Raw genomic sequence first — 19224 nt, 5'->3', positions numbered from 1 at the left:
ACACACACACACACACACACACTATATGATCCCTACCTTATCACACACACATACAAACACACACAATATGATCCCTACCTTATCACACACACACACACACACACACACACACACACACACACACAGACATACACACACACTATATGTTACCTGCTGGGTTAACCACATAGACACATACTATATATTCTCCCTGCTTTATAACACACAGCCTATACATCTGATATATCTAATATATGTCTTGGTTTCAACAGGACTGTGTTCCATCCCATAATGATCTGAAGTATCTAGTGTGTTCTTATATCTTGGCTTCAACAGAACAAGACCAGGACTTACTGTGAAGAACGGTTCACTTTTTTTTACCTAGGGACTTTTAGAGTCCGTCCAATGTCCAAGGAAACTAGACCTAAACCTGAAGGATCCTAGGAAGTGTCCTTGATAGTGGACTCCCACGCCTCCTAATTCTTACAATGTTGAGATTTTCTTAAGCTTTGGTCCTAAATGACCTCCAGACACTTTGAAGTTTGTGCTGAAAGTATACGGCATTAACTACAAAACACAATTAAACAATAATTTCTCTGTAACAACGTCACGCCCTCACTGGCCCAGAAGGGGCGTGTCTTATCCTGCTGCTTGGGAAGGCGGCCATGTTGGCTTGTGGGTGAGTAGTTCTGGGGTGTCCTTTTTAAAATATATTTCAATTAACTCTTTCATCTTTTAAACCAAAGAGCTCTTTAATGCAGGGCATTCTGTTCACATTTAAAATAAAAACGTTTCTATATTGTTTTGTCCATCTTATATTATGTGTTTGTATGCTGCTACCTATAGCGATTAGCCAAGATAACCCTGGGCCTCAAAAGGCCACTCAACCAATCACATGGTTTGCCCAGGTCAGGTGTCTGTCTGCAACCAATCACATGGTCTCTCCAGGTCAGGTGTCTGTCTGCAACCAGTCAAATGGTCTGTCCAGGTCAGGTGTTTGTCTGCCACCAATCACACTGTCTCAGGGAGGGGGGAGTTGGATTCATCTTTCATTAAGATGTTTATAATTTAATAATATGATGGGTTGTACCGTACGGTATAGTAGTGCTAAAACGATCTCATGCTGTAATGATGACGTCTACAGTCTCTAATGATGTAATTTTTTGTTGACTGACGTCTTCAACTGTCTAATAATCTCATCTAGTATCTACTGACGTCTTTCACTGTCCCTAATGTAATCTATGCCCCTAATGAGGTCATCTAGAGTTTCTAATGATGTCATCTAGTATTTCTAATGATGCTATCTACTGTCCCTAATGATGCCATCTACGGCCCTTAATGATGTCATCTACGGCCCTTAATGGTGTCATCTAGTGTTTATAATAATGCCATCTACTGTCCCAAATGATGTCCTCTACTGTCCCTAATGATGTCATCTAGTGTTTCTAATGATGCCATCTACTGTCTCTAATGATGTCGTCTACTGCCCCTAATGTCATCTATGCCCCTAATGAGGTCATCTAGAGTTTCTAATGATGTCATCTAGAGTTTCTAATGGTGTCATCTAGTGTCCCTAATGATGTCATCTACTACCCCTAATGATGTAATCTAGTGTTTCTAATGATGCCATCTACTGTCCCTAATGATGTCATTTACGGCCCTTAATGATGTCATCTACGGCCCTTAATGGTGTCATCTAGTGTTTCTAGTGATGCCATCTACTGTCCCTAATGATGTCATCTACGGCCCTTAATGATGTCATCTATTGTTTCTAATGATGCCATCTACTGTCCCTAATGATGTCCTCTACTGTCCCTAATGATTTCCTCTACTGTCCCTAATGATGCCATCTACTGTCCCTAATGAGGTCATCTACTGTCCCTAATGAGGTCATCTACTGTCCCTAATGATGCCATCTACTGTCCCTAATGATGCCATCTACTGTCCCTAATGATGTCCTCTACTGTCCCTAATGATGTCCTCTACTGTCCCTAATGATGTCATCTACTGTCCCTAATGCCATCTACTGTCCCTAATGATGTCATCTAGTGTTTCAAATAATGCCATCTACTGTCCCTAATGATGTCATCTACTGTCCCTAATGATGTCATATATGGCCCTTAATGATGTCATCTAGTGTTTCTAGTGATGCCATCTACTGTCCCTAATGATGTCATATATGGCCCTTAATGATGTCATCTAGTGTTTCTAATGATGCATCTACTGTCCCTAATGATGTCCTCTACTGTCCCTAATGATGCCATCTACTGTCCCTAATGATGTCATCTACTGTCCCTGATGATGTCATCTAGTGTTTTTAATGATGCCATCTACTGTCCCTAATGATGTCATCTACTGTCCCTAATGATGTCATCTACTGTCCCTAATGATGTCATCTACTCTCCCTAATGATGTCATTGCTGTCCCTAATGATGTCATCTCTGGTCCCTAATAATAATACATTGTTTTTGTGTAGTGCTTTTCTCGCACACAAACGCTTTACAGAGGATGCAATGATTTACATTTACATTGAGGGCAATTAGCAGACGCTTTTAGCCAAAACGACTTACAGTAAGTACATTTACCATAAGAAGTGAAACAATATATCGCGGAAGCTGGTGAGCGACTCTGCGATCCTGACATTGGCAGGGAGCTTTTTCCACCACTGAGGTCCCAAAACAGAAGAGTTGTGACTTCGCTGATCTACCTTTGCTTGCTCCAAGCGATGGCGGTACAAGACGTCCAGCTGAGGTAGTTGAGCAGAGGGATCGAGCTGGGGTGTGTGGCTTGACCAAATCTTTGAGGTAGGCAAGGGCAGTTCCATCGACTGAACTTAGGTAGGTTGAACACAAGGCACGCTGCCGAGTTCTAGATACGCTGCAAAGGTTTAATCGCAGAGTGCAAATCTGCAGAATCGGGCCACCACGGTGATGTTTGCGGTGCAGCATAACTGATTGTCCAGTTCCACACAAGGTTTCTGGCAGTTGGAGAAGGAGATAAAGTGATGTTCTCAACAGTGACCAGTAAGTCCATGTGTGGGCCATCTTTCCCTGGCATTAGGAGGAGCTCAGTCTTGTTGAGGTTAAGCCTCAGGTGGTGGGCAGTTGTCAAAGTGCTGATGTCTACCAGACATATGCGTAGACATCTGTAGCAGTGATAGGAAAAGCCGTTTGATGTAATTACAGAGCCCAGAGATCTGGTATAGAGGGAGAACAGAAGGGGCCCCAGTACAGAGCCTTGAGGGACACCATTGTCAAGCGGGCAAGGTTTGGACAAGGAGCCATTCCATGTTACCTGATAGGTGCGATTCGTCGGGTAGGATGTGAACTAGGAAAGGGCAGATTCAGCAATGCCAAGTTCAGCGAGAGTGGCAAGGAGGGTCTGGTGGTTCACTGTGTCAAATGCTGCGGACAGGTCAAGGAGAATGCAAACCGATGAGAGGGACGAGGCTCTGGCAGCAAGGAGGGACTCACCGCGAGGAGAGCCGTCTTCTTGGAGTGTACCTTCTTGAAGCCTGACTGACTTGAGGGTCAAGCAGGTTGTTAGATGAGAGATAGGAAGACAGTTGTTTAGCGATGGCACGTTTCAGTGTTTTAGAGAGGAATAAAAGAAGAGATACCAGTCTGTAGTTCTGGATGTTCGGTGGTGGTGTTCGGTGGTGTCAAGGGTCAGTTTTTTGAGGAGAGGCTTTATTCTGGCAGTCTTGAAAGATGCTGGAACAATGCCTGAAGTGAGGGAGGAGTTGATAAGCGCAGTGAGAAATGGCAGGATGTCGCTCGAGACGGCCTGGAGGAGTGAGGAAGGGATAGGGTCAAGGGGGCAGGTGGTGGCATGGTTAGCCTTAACTATTCTGTTGACCTCTTCGGAGGTGAGAGGAATAAATTGGGTAAAAACGGTGGGGATGGGAGGAGGGAGGATGTTGGCAGGGATACAGTGGGGCAAAAGTATTTAGTCAGCCACCAATTGTGCAAGTTCTCCCACTTAAAAAGATGAGAGAGGCCTGTAATTTTCATCATAGGTATACCTCAGCTATGAGAGACAAAATTTAAAAAAAAAAAAAACAAACAACAAAAGGTAATCTCAATACTTTGTTACATGCCCTTTGTTAGCAATGACAGAGGTCAAACGTTTTCTGTAAGTCTTTACAAGGTTTTCACACACTGCTGCTGGTATTTTGGCCCATTCCTCCATGCAGATCTCCTCTAGAGCAGTGATGTTTTTGGGCCTTCGCTGGGCAACACAGACTTTCAACTCCCTCCAAAGATTTTCTATGGGGTTGAGATCTGGAGACTTGCTAGGCCACTCCAGGACCTTGAAATGCTTCTTACGAAGCCACTCCTTCGTTGCCCGGGCGTTGTGTTTGGGGTCATTGTCATGCTGAAAGACCCAGCCACGTTTCATCTTCAGTGCCCTTGCTGATGGAAGGAGGTTTTCACTCAAAATCTCACGATACATGGCCCCATTCATTCTTTCCGTCACACGGATCAGACGTCCTGGTCCCTTGGCAGAAAAACAGCCCCAAAGCATGATGTTTCCACCCCCATGCTTCACTGTAGGTATGGTGTTATTTGGATGCAACTCAGCATTCTTTCTCCTCCAAACACGACGAGTTGAGTTTTTACCAAAAAGTTCTATTTTGGTTTCATCTGACCATATGACATTCTCCCAATCCTGTTCTGGATCATCCAAATACTCTCTAGCAAACTTCAAACGGGCCCGGACATGCACTGGCTTTAGCAGGGGGACACGTCTGGCACTGCAGGATTTGAGTCCCTGGCGGCGTAGTGTGTTAGTGATGGTAGCCTTTGTTACTTTGGTCCCAGCTCTCTGGAGGTCATTCACTAGGTCCCCCCGTGTGTTTCTGGGATTTTTGTTCACCGTTCTTGTGATCATTTTGACCCCACAGGGTGAGATCTTGCATGGAGCCCCAGATCGAGGGAGATTATCAGTGGTCTTGTATGTATTCCATTTCCTAATAATTGCTCCCACAGCTGCTTACCTATTGCAGATTCAGACTTCCCAGCCTGGTGCAGGTCTACAATTGTGTTTCTGGTGTCCTTTGACAGCTCTTTGGTCTTGGCCATAGTGGAGTTTGGAGTGTGACTGTTTGAGGTTGTGGACAGGTGTCTTTTATACTGATAAGGAGTTCAAACAGGTCCCATTAATACAGGTAAACAGCCTCTTAAAGAAGAAGAAGTTACAGGTCTGTGACAGCCAGAAATCTTGCTGGTTTGTAGGTGACCAAATACTTATTTTCCACCATAATTTGCAAATAAATTCTTAAAAAATCAGACAAGGTGATTTTCTGGATTTTTTTTTTTCATTTTGTCTCTCATAGCTTTGGTTTACCTATGATGAAAATTACAGGCCTCTCTCGTCTTTTTAAGTGGGAGAACTTGCACAATTGGTGGCTGACTAAATACTTTTTTGCCCCACTGTATAAGAGGAGCTAATGTCCTTCACCTTCTGGGTAAAGTAAGTAACAAAGTCATCAGCAGTGAGGCAGGAAGGAGGGGAGGGAGGGGTGAGGATGGAAGAGAACATGGAAAACAGTTTCCTGTGGTTTGAGGCGGAGTAGTTGATTTTGGTCCGGTAGAAGGCAGATTTGGCTGTTGACACAGTGGAGGTGAAATCTGAGAGAAAGTGACGATAGTGAGATAGATCATTAGGACAGTCTGATCTCTCTACCATTTCCCCTCAGCTGCCCGCACTCTGCTCTATAAGTCTGCAGAGATTCGGACAGCCAAGGTGTGGGGGGTGAGGATCGCACAGGTCTGGAGTGGAAGGGACAGAGGGAGTCCAAAGAGGAGGAGAGGGAGGATAGCATAGTGTCGGAGGATTCCTCGGTGGATAGTTGAGAGAATCGTTCGACAGAAGGTAGTGAAGACAGAACAGTTGAGGCAAACGTGAGGGAGAGAGAGACTTCAGGTTACGGCGGGTGGTGACAATGTGAGGAGTAGAGAGGAGGGAGGGAGGGGACTTCAAGGAGAGAGAAAAATTAAAAAAGTGATGGTCAGACACAGGGAGCGCGAGGTAACGGCGAGAGCCGAGGTGCTGCAGGACCTCGTGACTATCAAGTCAAGTTGGTTCCCGGCCCTGTGTGGGAGGAGAAGGGGATAGTGTTAAGTCAAAAGTGGCGAAAAAGTTGGTTTATTCAGGTGAGTTCAGCTTCTCTGGCAGGATGTTGAAGTCTCCAAGGATAAAGAGTGGGGTGTGCCATTTTCTGGAAAGCAGCTGAGATCAATGATGTCATCTACTCTTTCATACGTCATCTACTACCTTATGATGTTATCTACGGTGGTAGGAGCAATGTGTGGGAAGGGGCTGTACGGTTGGGTTGAGACAGTAAGCAAGGGGGGGGAGTTTGAACAAAAAAGTACCAGTAAGTTATGCATGCAAATGTATATAGATATATTCTATTTAATTCAGTACATCATAAAGTAATGTGTAGATGGAGTTTATGAAGAAGTCCCGTGGAATGGACTGAGAAGGACTTCAGATTGATGATGCAGCCCGCCCACGCTAATCTGTCCTGGGATCAGTGTTCTGTTGGCCGACTGCAACACAACCAGAGCCAGCATCCACACAAGACAACCCAACTCAAGATTAATACGCCTTCTAGCAAGGTCTAACCTCTACGTGCTCCTTACTGAGCTGTCTCTGTACTGTCTAACCCCTACGTGCTCCTTACTGAGCGGTCTCTGAACTGTCCAACCCCTACATGCTCCTTACTGAACCGCGAGTGAGAGCGAGACACTAGCACAAAGGCCTGCAGGCACACAAACACATGCATACAGTTACTCTATTACGGTCTCACTCTCTACCTGTTTTCCTGTCTTGTCCGTCTGTCTCTCTGTTTTGGTGTCTTACTCCAGGTAGGTTTCCCTAACCGTCTGTGTCTACCTGCGTCTTACCTATTGGTCTAGCTTTCTGTCTGTCCACCGGTCTGTCTCCTGTTTGTCTACCTGTCTGCGTACCTACATTGCTGAGCACGGCCAGGTGAGAGATGAACTAAGTAATTCAGTCAAATCAAGTCTGTTATGCAAAGCATTTAGGAGAATAGTTAGTATAAAATAAAATGCAAGTGAACAATGCAAAATTTTCTTGCCTTGTTTATTTTTTGCACTACCAAGAAATTGTCTTCAGTATATAACAAATGTTGTACAAACAAATCCTCTACCCTGAAACTCTGCAGTAGATGTGAAGAGAAACAAAGCAGATCAGGGTTTCTGCTCAGGACCACTAAAACCCCTGGGTTCTGACCTGTGAGGATCTGGACCCATGTCCCATGAGGCAAGTTGAGGTTCCTTCTGTCCGTGAGACAGTGACGGTATTTTTATACTGCAGAAATAACCCTTGAACAAAATGTCCAATTCATGAAATGTACGCTCAAATAGGATCAACGAGCAGGTTGGAAGCTCTCGGAGAACGTTTTAGCGGCGAGCCGGTTTGGGCATGATGAGGACTTTGACGCTCTTGCTGAAGGGGATCGTTCCTTCTATGGCGCCCTCCGGTGGTGGGAGGCTGTCTGCGCTGTCGGCCCAGCTTGGCTTGGAGGAGGTGGAGGAGCTGTATGCAAGGAGGAGGCTTACCTCCACGTGACCAGGGTCTACAAAAAGAGGAAAAGAAGGACAGATCAGACTCAGAAGACAGGATTCAGGGTTTTGTAATAATGGGATGAAACATCTGTGTTATTCTTTACTGCGCCATGTTTACAAGTGCCGTTCTACTATCACCAGCTCGCTCTCTGTGTGTGTGTGTGTGTGCGTGTGAGAGAGAGAGATTGTACACACACCTGTCCATGCAGAGTGGGAAAGATACACCTGGGTGATGAGTCTGTGCCGGTCAGGACCTGGTTTCCTGAAGTCTCCTGGTTTGGGCGTGATCACATGTGCCTGTCCATCGGGATACAGAACCTGGGCCCAGCACACACAGTGATCATAACACTACAATGCAATAGAAATCTAAAAACGCATCAACAAAAAATATAGATTTTATCATATTTTAATCATCCGGGTGATAAATGGCCCTCTGCCAAACCCCAACTAACCAACATTGATCTATGCTTAAAGGATTTAAGACATAATATACAACCAGGTGCGAGTGTGATTAGCCGTTACAATCCGTTTTAGAAATCGGCTTCTTCTGACATCACCAGTGGGCGTGTCCAAATAGATGTGTCCTGGACAGACCAGTCTACAAGCCTACCCAGTGGACTGGAGCGAACGTTGCTCATCTATCCATCTTACGTCTAGGTGGACACGCCCACTTGTGATGTCAGAAGAGGCAGACTTTCAAAGCAGCTAATCACCCTCTCACCCTCAGACCGCAGTAAAACGGGACGTTACGGGGGAAAGGACCGCCACCCACCTGGACCTTGACCCGGCTCTGGGGGTCCTGGACGTGCTCCAGCGTGGCGTCGATGTCCAGCGCCACCACCAGGCCCGTGGTGAACTTCAGCGGGTTGTCCGACTCCCCCGTCGGCTCGATGATGGTGGCCGTGGCGCGGTGCAGCTGTCGGCCAATAGGAGACGGCCGTTGAGGCTATGATATAAGTCTTGGCATGCATCGTCTAATCTATGTTTCATTTTGTTATTGTTTCAACTAAACTTCTCCTCGGAAGTGCTTTTCAGGGTATTAAATTGTATTTATATATTTTTAAAGACAAGCCAAGGTCCATGCTTTTCATATATTTTGTTTACCTTTTGTGCATCGTGTATGGATATGCTAACAGTCTGCTGTGTGTATTGGTATGCTTTCCTATTGGGGCAGGGGTTAGCGGTAGCATGCTAGTGTGTGCGTGTGTGTTGTGTTTCCAGATGCTAATCTGTTCGAGGCCAGGTTAGCGATAGCATGCTAGTGTTTGTGTTGTATATCTGTGTGCAAAACTGTTGAGGAAAGGTAAGCAAAAGTATACTTATGTGTGTACTGTGTATCTTTGTGATCTTGTTAAGGCAAGGTTAGCGGTAGCATGCTAGAGTGGACTGGCCGGGTATCTGTAGTCTAACCTGTATAGGTGGGGTTAGCGGTAGCATGCTAGTGTGTGTACTGGCCGGGTATCTGTAGTCTAACCTGTATTGGCGGGGTTAGCGGTAGCATGCTAGTGTGTGGACTGGCCAGGTATCTGTAGTCTAACCTCTATTGGCGGGGTTAGCGGTAGCATGCTAGAGTGTATTGTATATCGTTATGCTAACCTGTTGGGGCAGGGTGAGCGGTAGCATGCTGCTCTGTCGCAGAGTGCTCTGTAGGATCTTTATGAGCTCCACCGTCTTGCAGGAGGAGAGTCGGGGCATCAGCTCCAACAGCTTCCCCACAAAGCTCTCCTGGAAGTGGGGCAGCTCTGAGAGGAACTGCCTGGGGGGACCAAAGAGAGGGAGTCAGCACTGTAAGCCAACTAGATCAACTTTATATGCTACTGGGAATTTACTTTCAGTAGAGTAAGACTTACCTCTGAAAGGAATCTACCTCCTGGAGAAACTTGTCGCAGCTGCTGACAAGAGGTTCTAACCTGAAAGGAAATGAGTGAAACACACATTTAGTGATACAGACAAGTCAGACAACACACTCACTCGCAGTAACACATGCACACACTGCAACAAAATTACAGTCACAAAGTCTAAATACACAGGGAGAGGACCGAGCATGAGAATACCCTTTGCGTGTGCGTGCCGTCAGCACCAGCTGCAGAGCCCTGGCCTGCAGTCTGACGTGGTGGACCGTGGCCACCTGCCTGCTCCCCAGACCGCTGTACACAAACTCAAGCTTGTAGGTCTCCTCCAGGATCTATACACGCAAATACACACACACTCAATACATAGTCACAAACCAACCTGAGCTTTGCATACTGGGCAGTGCAGTGTGTGTGTGTGTGTGTGTGTGTGTGTGTGTGTGTGTGTGTGTGTGTGTGTGTGTGTGTGTGTGTGTGTGTGTGTGTGTGTGTGTGTGTGTGTGTGTGTGTGTGTGTGTGTGTGTGTGTGTACCCCACCTGCCGAGCAGCCGCTGTTGCCATGACGTTCTGTTTGAGGCAGAGGGGGACAGCCATGTTCCACAACTTCTCCTGCAGGGCCTGGCATGGAGAGGTTAAAGGTCAAAATCTCAATTATTTTTTTACCTTATGTGGCATGTGTTTGAGTATAAACGAGATGACCCAATGACTTCAGTTGCGGTATGTTCAATGTGTATTGATGAGGAATGTAAGGATGGCGTAGCGTGTATTGCACGACTGTTGATTCATGGCGCTGTGTGACGGAGGACATGGGTGCTTTGGTGTCCCCACCTTCATCAACAGTAGCTGGCAGCGGAGGTAAGTGGCACAGAAGTCTGCAGCGCCAGCCAGCTCCGTCTGGAGTTCCCCCAACCTCTGGAGGTCCCTACACACACACACACACACACACACACACACACACATGCACACACACAGTAGTCTAGTTTTTCAAAGAGGTTTGCATGTATGTTCTTTCATATCATCTTCACATTATATAGGCCAACAGATATGACCGACCGAGTGACCTTAGGCAGACTACGCTCAGAACCACAGAACCATAAATCGGACGCTGGCAGTACAACTCCCAACCCCCAGCGTGTGTGGTCCGTACCGTATGGTGAAGTCCAGCAGGTCCTGGCTCCCGGGGGCCTCCAGGCTGTGGATGGTGTTGGTCCGGTTCAGGCTGTCCTGGAGGAAGACCTGGGCCGACTCCACCGACCCGGGGCCGGCCGCTGAGCCCACCAGCTCCACGCCGCGCCCCGCCCCTCGCCCCGCCAGCTGGGGGGACAGGGGGGTCAGCACTGTGTGTAGGTGTGTGTGTGAGTGTGTGTAGGTGTGTGTGTGAGAGTGTGTGTGTGTGTGTAGGTGTGTGTGAGTGAGTGTGTGAGTGTGTGTAAGTGTAGTTGTGTGTGTGAGAGTGTGTGTAGGTGTGTGTGTGAGTGAGTGAGTGAGTGAGTGAGTGAGTGAGTGAGTGAGTGAGTGAGTGAGTGAGTGAGTGAGTGAGTGAGTGAGTGAGTGAGTGAGTGAGTGAGTGAGTGAGTGAGTGAGTGAGTGTGTGTGTGTGTGTGTGTGTGTGTGTGTAGGTGTGTGTGTAGCAGGGCTTTGACTCCGAACTTCGTTATTAGAATATAATTCGAATATCAAAAAATGAATCAATATTCAAACGAATATTAGGCAGCCCTTAATATTCAAACCTGTTATGGGTATTGTTTCTTGTAAATATCTTTGCTTGAACGTTGTTATCAATTCAGATTCCGAGGCTTTTTCACGCCTGGTGAAGTCGTGAATCGTGTGCTCATTAGCAAGGCTACTATTGGTCATCTGGGCTCCTGTAGGTGGCGTTGCGTCCTGGTTTGCGCCAATTTTGTATTTTATAGCAAAACAATGGCCGCGCCAACACCGACAACAGCCCCCGAGGAGGAGGTCGAAATTTACACTCCTGACCATTTCAAAAGCAAAGTGTGGCGCTACTTTGGGTTCGAAAAAATACAGGGGAAAATAACCGGTAAGGATAAAGTAATATGTACAATATGTAGGACCAAACTCTCATACCACGGGAGCCCACCTGTCTACAATACATCCCTTATTGTTGACTGATACTGCCCTCTGGTGGACAAAACATATGCAACTTATTTCTTTTTTTTTCTTACTGAAGGCATTTAATGGTCAAAATATTATTAATAAATATTCGAATATTAATATTAATAAACAAACAAACTTCGAATATGATTTTTGGGCGAAAGTCAAAGCCCTAGTGTGTAGGTTTTTGTGTGTGTGTGTGTTTCTCATTTTTAAAGCAGGCACCAGGTGTGCGTGTGTGTGTGTTCCTCACCCTGAGCGCTGGGACCAGGTGAGACAGGCTGTCCCGGAGGTAGGCGTAGTGTCTGAAGGTGTGGTCGGAGAACAGGGAGGACATGGTTGGACAGGACTGGGCTGCGTTGAACACCAGCACCAACACTGCAATATCTGGACACAGCGGAGGTCAAGGAACACACATACACGCCGGTGGGAGAGAGAGACCCTCAACCCAGAGAATAGAGCCCCTGTCCCATTACGGTCCCGACCCCCTACCACAAGGTTTTCAACACTCACGGGTGGGGTGTGTCCCAATTTTACCTGGGTATTGAGGTTGGTCTGTTTTACCTCTCCAGAAGGCCCCAGGAACTGAGAGAATCAGTTGACGGCTCCGTGAGGTAGGTATATAGAAGTATCCCAGAATGCATTTCGATTTTCCTTTGAACAATGGCCGCCAATGTGAAGAGCGCAAGTAACAAAATCTTAATCCGTAACCTAACATGAACCATGTCTGCAGAAGCCGTTTACATGTCTCAGTCTCGCTCCATATAGCCACTCACCCGAGGACTGGGTGAGTGGCTGTGAGAGTATTCTGGAGGATACAAGCAGGGTCGTCCATGTCGGGTTCGGGCGTGTCGAAGTAGGGGTGTGTGCTGAGCAGCTCTGGGACCAGAGGCAGCACAAGCGTGGGGTGTCTGGAGCCCAGGAACTTCAGACACCTGGGAGGGAAAACAGCACATCCGGTCAGAAAGAGGGACGTCGGTCAAGGGAGACGCTGCCGCCTAGGCCAGGGTGAGTACGTACTTCCAGACAGAGTTGCGGTCGGTGGGGTACTTGTTGAGGTTCTTCAGGAGCTCCAGCAGAGCCAGCTGGACACACTCTTTAGTCGACACGTTGGTGTAGCAGATCAGCTCATGGAGCGCCTCTCTGATGTCCCGGGAAGAGTCCTACACAAACACACACCTCTTCAGTATTTACGTGTGTGTGTTTACGTGTGTGTGTGTGTGCGTGTTTGTGTGTGTACGTGTGTGTGTGTTTACGTGTGTGTGTGTGTGTTTACGTGTGTATTTACATGTGTGTGTGTATGTGTACGTTCACGTGTGTGTGTGTTTGTGTTTACGTGTGTGTGTGTGTGTGTGAGTGTGTTTACGTGTGTGTGTTTTACGTGTGTGTGTGTCTGTGTGTTTACGTGTGTGTGTATGTGTTTACGTGTGTGTGTGTGTATGCGTGCGTGTTTATGTGTGTGTGTGTATTTACGTGTGTGGGTGTGTTTATGTGTGTGTGTTTACGTGTGTGTGTGTGTGTACGTGTTTACGTGTGTTTACGTGAGTGTGTTTACGTGTGTGTGTGTGTTTACGTGTGTGTGCGTGCACATGTGTGTGTATTTGTGTGTTTACGTGTGTGGGTGTGGGTGTGTGTGTGTGTGTGTGTGTGTGTGTGTGTGTGTGTGTGTGTGTGTGTGTGTGTGTGTGTGTGCGTGTGTGTGTGTGTGTGTGTGTGTGTGTGCGTGCGTGCGTGTATGTGTGTGTGCGTGCGTACCTCCAGCACGGCGAGCACCGTGTCCAGCTGGTCCTCCCGGAGGGTGATGTTGGTGGAGATCTCCCGCAGCACGTGGATGGACTGCAGCCGGACCTCCTCGATCTCGTCGTTGAACATGTCCACCAGGAAGTCCAGGCACTTCTCTGCGAAGCTGGGGGACGACTGGGCCAGCAGGCTGAGCGCCTCCACCGCCGCGATGCGCACCTCTGCACCCGCCCGCCCATTGGAGAGGGACAAAGTCATGATAGTGTTATTTAAACCTTTGACAGGTCAAATCACACACACACACGGATGCACTAACTGACAAACACACTTAGACATGCGCACTTAGACACGCTAACACTTAGACACGCTCACACACACACACACACACACACACGCACACACTGGCCTCCCTGCTAGTGTTCAGCTCCTCCTCCCAGGCTCAGAGACAGCTGGACTAGCGATGGCAGCCTCACTGGACACAGACAGACAGACAGACAGACAGACAGACAGACAGACAGACAGACAGACAGACACAGATCCGTACCGTACATCTCGTCCTCCAGGCCGTGCACGAAGGCCCCGCAGGCCCCTGAGGCGATCAGGTTGACGGCGTTGGTGTCCAGCCTCTCCTTGGGGGCGTCGTCCGCCCACTTCCTGCCGGAGGAGAACTCTCCGGATGCGTACAGCTCTTTGGCGCGCTCGTGGGCTGTGCGCTTCCTCTGTGGGGGGGGATGGGGGAGGGGGGATTAGTCAGCCTGCACAGCCACAACTTGTACTTTGAAGTTTTCTTAGGATGCTCAGGATTTGTGTTTGTATTTGAGAACATTTCTTAAAAATTTGTAAGAAAAGTACAGTTCCCTTTGTGGGGAGGTACTGGAATGTGCTACGGTGTTGTTGTTGTTGTTGTTGTTGTTGTCGAGGCCGGGAACGCTCACCCTCAGATCTGACATCAGCTTCTTGTCCAGAGTCTGTTCCAGGAAGTAATGGCTGACCTGCAGCATGGAGCCCTGAGAACACAGAGAAGATCAACCACCACGGAGCGGCCCGACCCTGGTCCTTAACGACCCGAGTCTGGGTTCAATGTCCAGCCCCTACCTTCTCCCTAATGCCCTGTATAATGCACTAATCCCTAATCCCTAATGCACTGTCTAACCCCTACATGCTCCTTAATGCCCTGTATTCACTGTCTAACCCCTACATGCTCCTTAATGCCCTGTATTCACTGTTTAACCCCTACATGCTCCTAAATGCACCGTGTTAACTATCGAACATTTACCTGCTCCTCAATTTCCTATATAGAAATGTACAACCTTTACATGCTCCTTAATGCCCTGTGTTCACTGTCTAACCCCGACTTGTACCATTGACTGTCTCACCAGTGTTTTTGCGGCCTGCACTCGGACCATCCAGGATCCGTCGTTGACCATGTGACTGATCTTACCGAACGAGTCGTCTATGCTCCTTAATGCCCTGTGTTCACTGTCTAACCCCGACTTGTACCATTGACTGTCTCACCAGTGTTTTTGCGGCCTGCACTCGGACCATCCAGGATCCGTCGTTGACCATGTGACTGATCTTACCGAACGAGTCGTCTACCAGTCGGACCTCCTCATTGGACGAGGGGATTGGCACAATGCTGATTGGATGACGGCAAAGCAAAGTAATGAATCTGAAGCATTAAAACAGGGAGTACCATCTGTGGGATAGGAAGTATTGGTGCACTTACCTCTCTGGATACAGTTGACTGAGGACCCACACCATCTGCACCGCAGCAGATCGCACCTGCTCGTAGTCATCAGACAGCAAGCGACAGGCCTGCACACACACACACACACACACACACATATGAATACACACACCTTAACACACACACACACACTCACTTTAACACGCACACAATGAATAACACATACAAACATGAATACGAATACAGAGACACAGACCTGCTCGTATATAATCTGATTAATCTTCATTCCTCTCTCGTGGAGCTGCAGCTGAAAACAGAGAACAAACAACACGTTTTGTTAGGGCTCTTCCACGTCTATAGTTGGGTAGACTCAGGGGTGTAGTGGATACTTTCTGTCATGTGGTTCAGTTTTACAAGTGACCACGAGCGATATTTTTATATAGTCCAACCATATCAACGTGGGCTTTCACCTCCTTATTGCACCACTTCTGACAGTGACTCATTTTGATCGAGGAAGCGTAAAGTTATACCTGCCTATAACCTGGCTGAATTTTTTTATTATTTCGAGTTCGCCAAAATGAACCGTAATATTTTGGGAAACACTATTAAAACGGACCAAGCAGCTCAGGTGTGAAAGCAGCCTTAGAGTATAATCATGTATAACTGGTGCCCAGTAGGCCGGAGGCGGGGATTACCATGGCCTTGATGGCTGCTGTGCGGACCCGGGGCTCCTGGTCACCAAAGTAGTCACTGATGACACTCTGGACATCCCTCAGCCCTGCCAACCAATCAGACGACAGAGATTAACAGACAACATCATATGTATAACACATCACACATTCAAATCAGTAGCTCACACTTCAAAACACACTCTAATACCCTCAACACCCCGACTGAAGAACAGGCTGCTCGTAACACATTTCCGTTGATACACAGTTATGAATCCAAAACAATGTGAAGCAACGTAGAATGTGATTCACTGTAAATAGCACGCGTATGGCAAACAGCTTGGAAGTGACTATCACAGCTTTGAACACACAAAAATTAAATCACAACCACAACTTAACGCCACACAGTATGGCTGGGAGATTAATCGAAATTCGATCTCAATTTTCGATTAAGCTAATCGAGTCTTAGATTTTAATTTTTTTACATATCTGTACATTATTATTAGATTTGAAAAAATGTATTTTTGACCATTTTGTGTATTTTTTTAAGTCAAAATTTTAAAGCTCTCAGTTACAAAGTGTTTTTGGGGAGGGATATGCTGAATAAATCCATCATGTTTTCAACCTCAAAAATAATCGTGATTTCATTTTGACCAAAATAATCCAAAATGATTATGATTTTTCCCATAATCGAGCAGCCCTACCACACAGCAAAATCATATGAAGCCATGTAAGGAACGGTGGGCGGTGGTGTGTTAGCGTACCACCCAGAGACGGGGGTGCCTCTCCGTCCCGGCTGAGAGGGCGGTCCACGGTGCCTAGGTGGCCCAGAACCTCCAGACACTTGTTCCTCACCCCAAAGTATGTGTCAGCCAGGTGCTGCTCACACACAGAGACAGAGTGGGTTAAGTCTTAATCGATTAATCCAGTTCATGAAGTCAACAGGTAAGTATGAACTTGGTCGGTATGGGGGTGTCTTTACCTTGCAGGCCATCTCTATTAGCCTCTGTCTGACTGACAGGTTGTCGGGCAGCCGAGAACCAATCACCAGCAGTGTGTCCATCAACTGGGCGAGAACCTGGTGAGACTCTGTGTGTGTCCACACACACACACACACACACACACACACACACACACACACACACACACACACACACACACAAACACAAACACACTAAGAATTGCGTTGTTTTTTTTTTAACCTGAAGTAGCAGCAGAAAGAGGCGTGTCTTACTCTCTGTGGTGAGGGCATTGATGGCATCGTCTACGATGCAGTCGGGGCTGAAGCCCTTGGTCTTGGAGAGGAGACCCAGCAGGGAGACGATTTTTAGCCTCACAGAGTTGTCCGTTTCCTAGGAGGGCAGAGCAGCCCAGTTAGCGCCACATCACCACAAGATAACCAGGTTCATGGCATTCAACGGCAGTCATCATCCCGCCCAACAATTGTTTACGGCTCCTTCGTTTCTTCCTCTTCATGTCTATTATTAACGTAAAGTAAGATAAGCCACTCAAATAATGGTGCAGTGTCAGTCATCTGTTAATTGAGACCAGGGAGACACGTGAGGCTGCTTGCCTTGTAGTAGTGTTCCAGCAGGATTCGGATCACTCCCTCCACGCTGTCTGCCTCCACGGACTTGCGGGCGAACTGCAGCAGGTACTGCAAGGCCTCGGTGGAGCCGGAGGCTTTGCACAGGTCGATGTGCAGAGCCGCGGACTTACTGGGCTTGGAGAGACGGAGCTTTTTCTGGGGCGCTTCCTCTGGGGGAATCTGTCGACAAAAAAACACATTCACCCGAGGCCCAATATGTAAATACACACTCGAAATGCATATCCAAATGTAACGTGCGTTGTCCACAAACGTGTTTTAATTGCACTATAAACATGTCATAAGTCATTTTGGTCATTCTGCAGATATGACGTTCGCAGATACACCATGGTCTTCCTATCACACTTGCAAAGAGTAATTGAGCTGAACGGATGATGGCGTAGTGATTAGCTGATAGCCACAAATGTTTCATCATCATATTATACATTCATAACACATTCATAACAAGTGGAACCACCACTAGAAATTCGCAAGAACCGAATACCTGTTTGTATGAAGGAAACTTTCACACATGCTAACTATAACTACGAGTTTCCAATGAGTGGACTAAAACATTACTGTTAGTACTGTCTACTGCAGTTCGAGCATTGTGTGACTATCAACTATTATTATTGTTGGTAACTTCTGCTTTAATAAGTGACATGAGTATAAGAGGCATAGGAACAACGAGACGTTCAGCGTTGGCTAGTGCAGTGTGGTTTTAACGTAAGCCTATTGAAAACACGAATGACAAATGTAAAGGCCTTAAAAAGGATGTTACCTGAATCACTTTGGAATATTCCTCATAAACGCGCTTTTTCAGGTGCGCTGCCATGTCCAAAGCAGCAGAGACAAAACAAAGCTAAGCTAATTCCGGGGGCGTATGTCCCTCTTGACGATCCGTAAGGACAAAGTCGAACATCGTCTCACCGATACGTCCCAGTGTGTTACATTTGCGCCCTCTGCTGGGTTTAATTATTTGTTATAGTTATCATTCTGAAGGACTATCAACCAGACATGTTCAGTTGTTTACCGATCCAAATGTATATTATCTCGATTAGACATGCCTCAATCAATCATAAACTATTTGAACTAACATACTTGTTAAATGTGCAACACTCTCAGCCAATCAAACGGTCATAATGACCGGTGGGTAGAGTCAGTATCCTATCACAACGCTCCAGTGTCTGCAGCTACACAGACGCTTAAACAGTGCACTGCCGTTTCACTCTACCTGTGTCCTTCGAGAATATGAGAATGTAGAATGCTTATTTGTTGGAAGTGGGGGATTGAGTGTGAGATTCATCCTGACATTTGCTTAAACGGCCTCCCATTCCAGTCACACGTCTACGAAGAGGACGACGTGTGTGCGGGTTACATGGCCACGATTGTCGCGTTGCACGATGGGAAGACAACACCGTTTTAGAAAACATTGTCTTCCAGTTTAACTTGTCCTTTTGACGTGGTTGACCTTTTGAAATTAACCTCAAAGTTCATTTATTAATTTGTGGTAAAAGGCGAAATCATTTCTAACTATTATGGCAGTCGAAATGCTTTGCAACCGTCACTCAAATGAGCACACGTGGGAGTCTGTGTGCCGCCCTGACCGTGTGCAACTCATACTTACCTGGCAAGGGAGACACCATGATCAAGTAGGTGGTTCACCCATGGCGAGGCTCAGCCATTGCACTTCGGCTGTTGCTGACCCGTGCGAATTCCTCAAATGTGGGAATCTCGATTGCATAATTTGTGGTAGTGGGGGACTGCGTTCGCGCTCTCCCCTGAATAACATGTTCAAAGAAAACTTTATGACAAGCAGTGGCGAAGCTGTAGCATAATACCTGCGACGTTCGCAGTCAATAGTAGTAATACCTGTGGAACACTCTGTATTCGCCTGCGTTAGGGCTCTACCTTGTACCATGTACGTATGTTTTCATACTTGTTAAATGTCCAACACTCTCAGACAATCAGACGATCATAATGGCCGGTCATATACTCTCAG

At 47.0% G+C, this 19224-nt stretch overlaps 2 protein-coding genes across 3 annotated transcripts in view; one reads left to right on the top strand and one right to left on the bottom strand.

Annotated features, from left to right (window-relative positions):
• rffl (ring finger and FYVE-like domain containing E3 ubiquitin protein ligase) overlaps window positions 1-1382 on the top strand; it is a 7697-nt gene extending 6315 nt beyond the window's left edge. The window contains exon 7 of one of the 2 annotated variants that reach the window (XM_079733484.1): window positions 316-1382. The gene's annotated coding sequence lies outside the window, so the exon portion shown is untranslated. The remainder of the gene's footprint in view (window positions 1-315) is intronic. The other variant, XM_079733483.1, reaches the window with a different exon arrangement.
• Window positions 1383-7089: 5707 nt separating this feature from the next.
• On the bottom strand, window positions 7090-18117 carry ints4 (integrator complex subunit 4). Its single transcript, XM_079733524.1, has 24 exons — window positions 18004-18117; window positions 17211-17405; window positions 16872-16989; window positions 16620-16726; window positions 16402-16516; window positions 15665-15747; window positions 15226-15276; window positions 15009-15097; window positions 14798-14918; window positions 14218-14289; window positions 13827-14001; window positions 13298-13503; window positions 12563-12705; window positions 12362-12477; window positions 11796-11929; window positions 10575-10741; window positions 10256-10349; window positions 9965-10045; window positions 9632-9762; window positions 9428-9487; window positions 9174-9333; window positions 8350-8493; window positions 7775-7895; window positions 7090-7588 (listed from the first exon to the last, which is right to left on the bottom strand). The coding sequence occupies exons 1-24, from the start codon at window positions 18055-18057 to the stop codon at window positions 7413-7415; spliced, it is 2913 nt and encodes a 970-aa protein (XP_079589650.1). The 5' UTR covers window positions 18058-18117; the 3' UTR covers window positions 7090-7412.
• Window positions 18118-19224: the final 1107 nt, after the last annotated feature.

The sequence above is a fragment of the Pollachius pollachius genome, assembly GCF_949987615.1.
Source record: "Pollachius pollachius genome assembly, chromosome: 3".
Classification (NCBI taxonomy): Eukaryota; Metazoa; Chordata; class Actinopteri; order Gadiformes; family Gadidae; genus Pollachius; species Pollachius pollachius.
This window is presented reverse-complemented; position numbering and strand designations above follow the sequence as displayed.

Excerpts from the sequence above, each read along its gene's own strand:
- ints4 (XM_079733524.1), bottom strand. The coding sequence starts at position 18,057 with ATGGCAGCGCACCTGAAAAAGCGCGTTTATGAGGAATATTCCAAAGTG. Across the intron at positions 15,748-16,401 it reads GGCACCCCCGTCTCTGGGTG|GGCTGAGGGATGTCCAGAGT; the intron begins GTACGCTAACAC and ends ATTGGTTGGCAG. Across the intron at positions 11,930-12,361 it reads CGACATGGACGACCCTGCTT|ATATTGCAGTGTTGGTGCTG; the intron begins GTATCCTCCAGA and ends CGCTGTGTCCAG.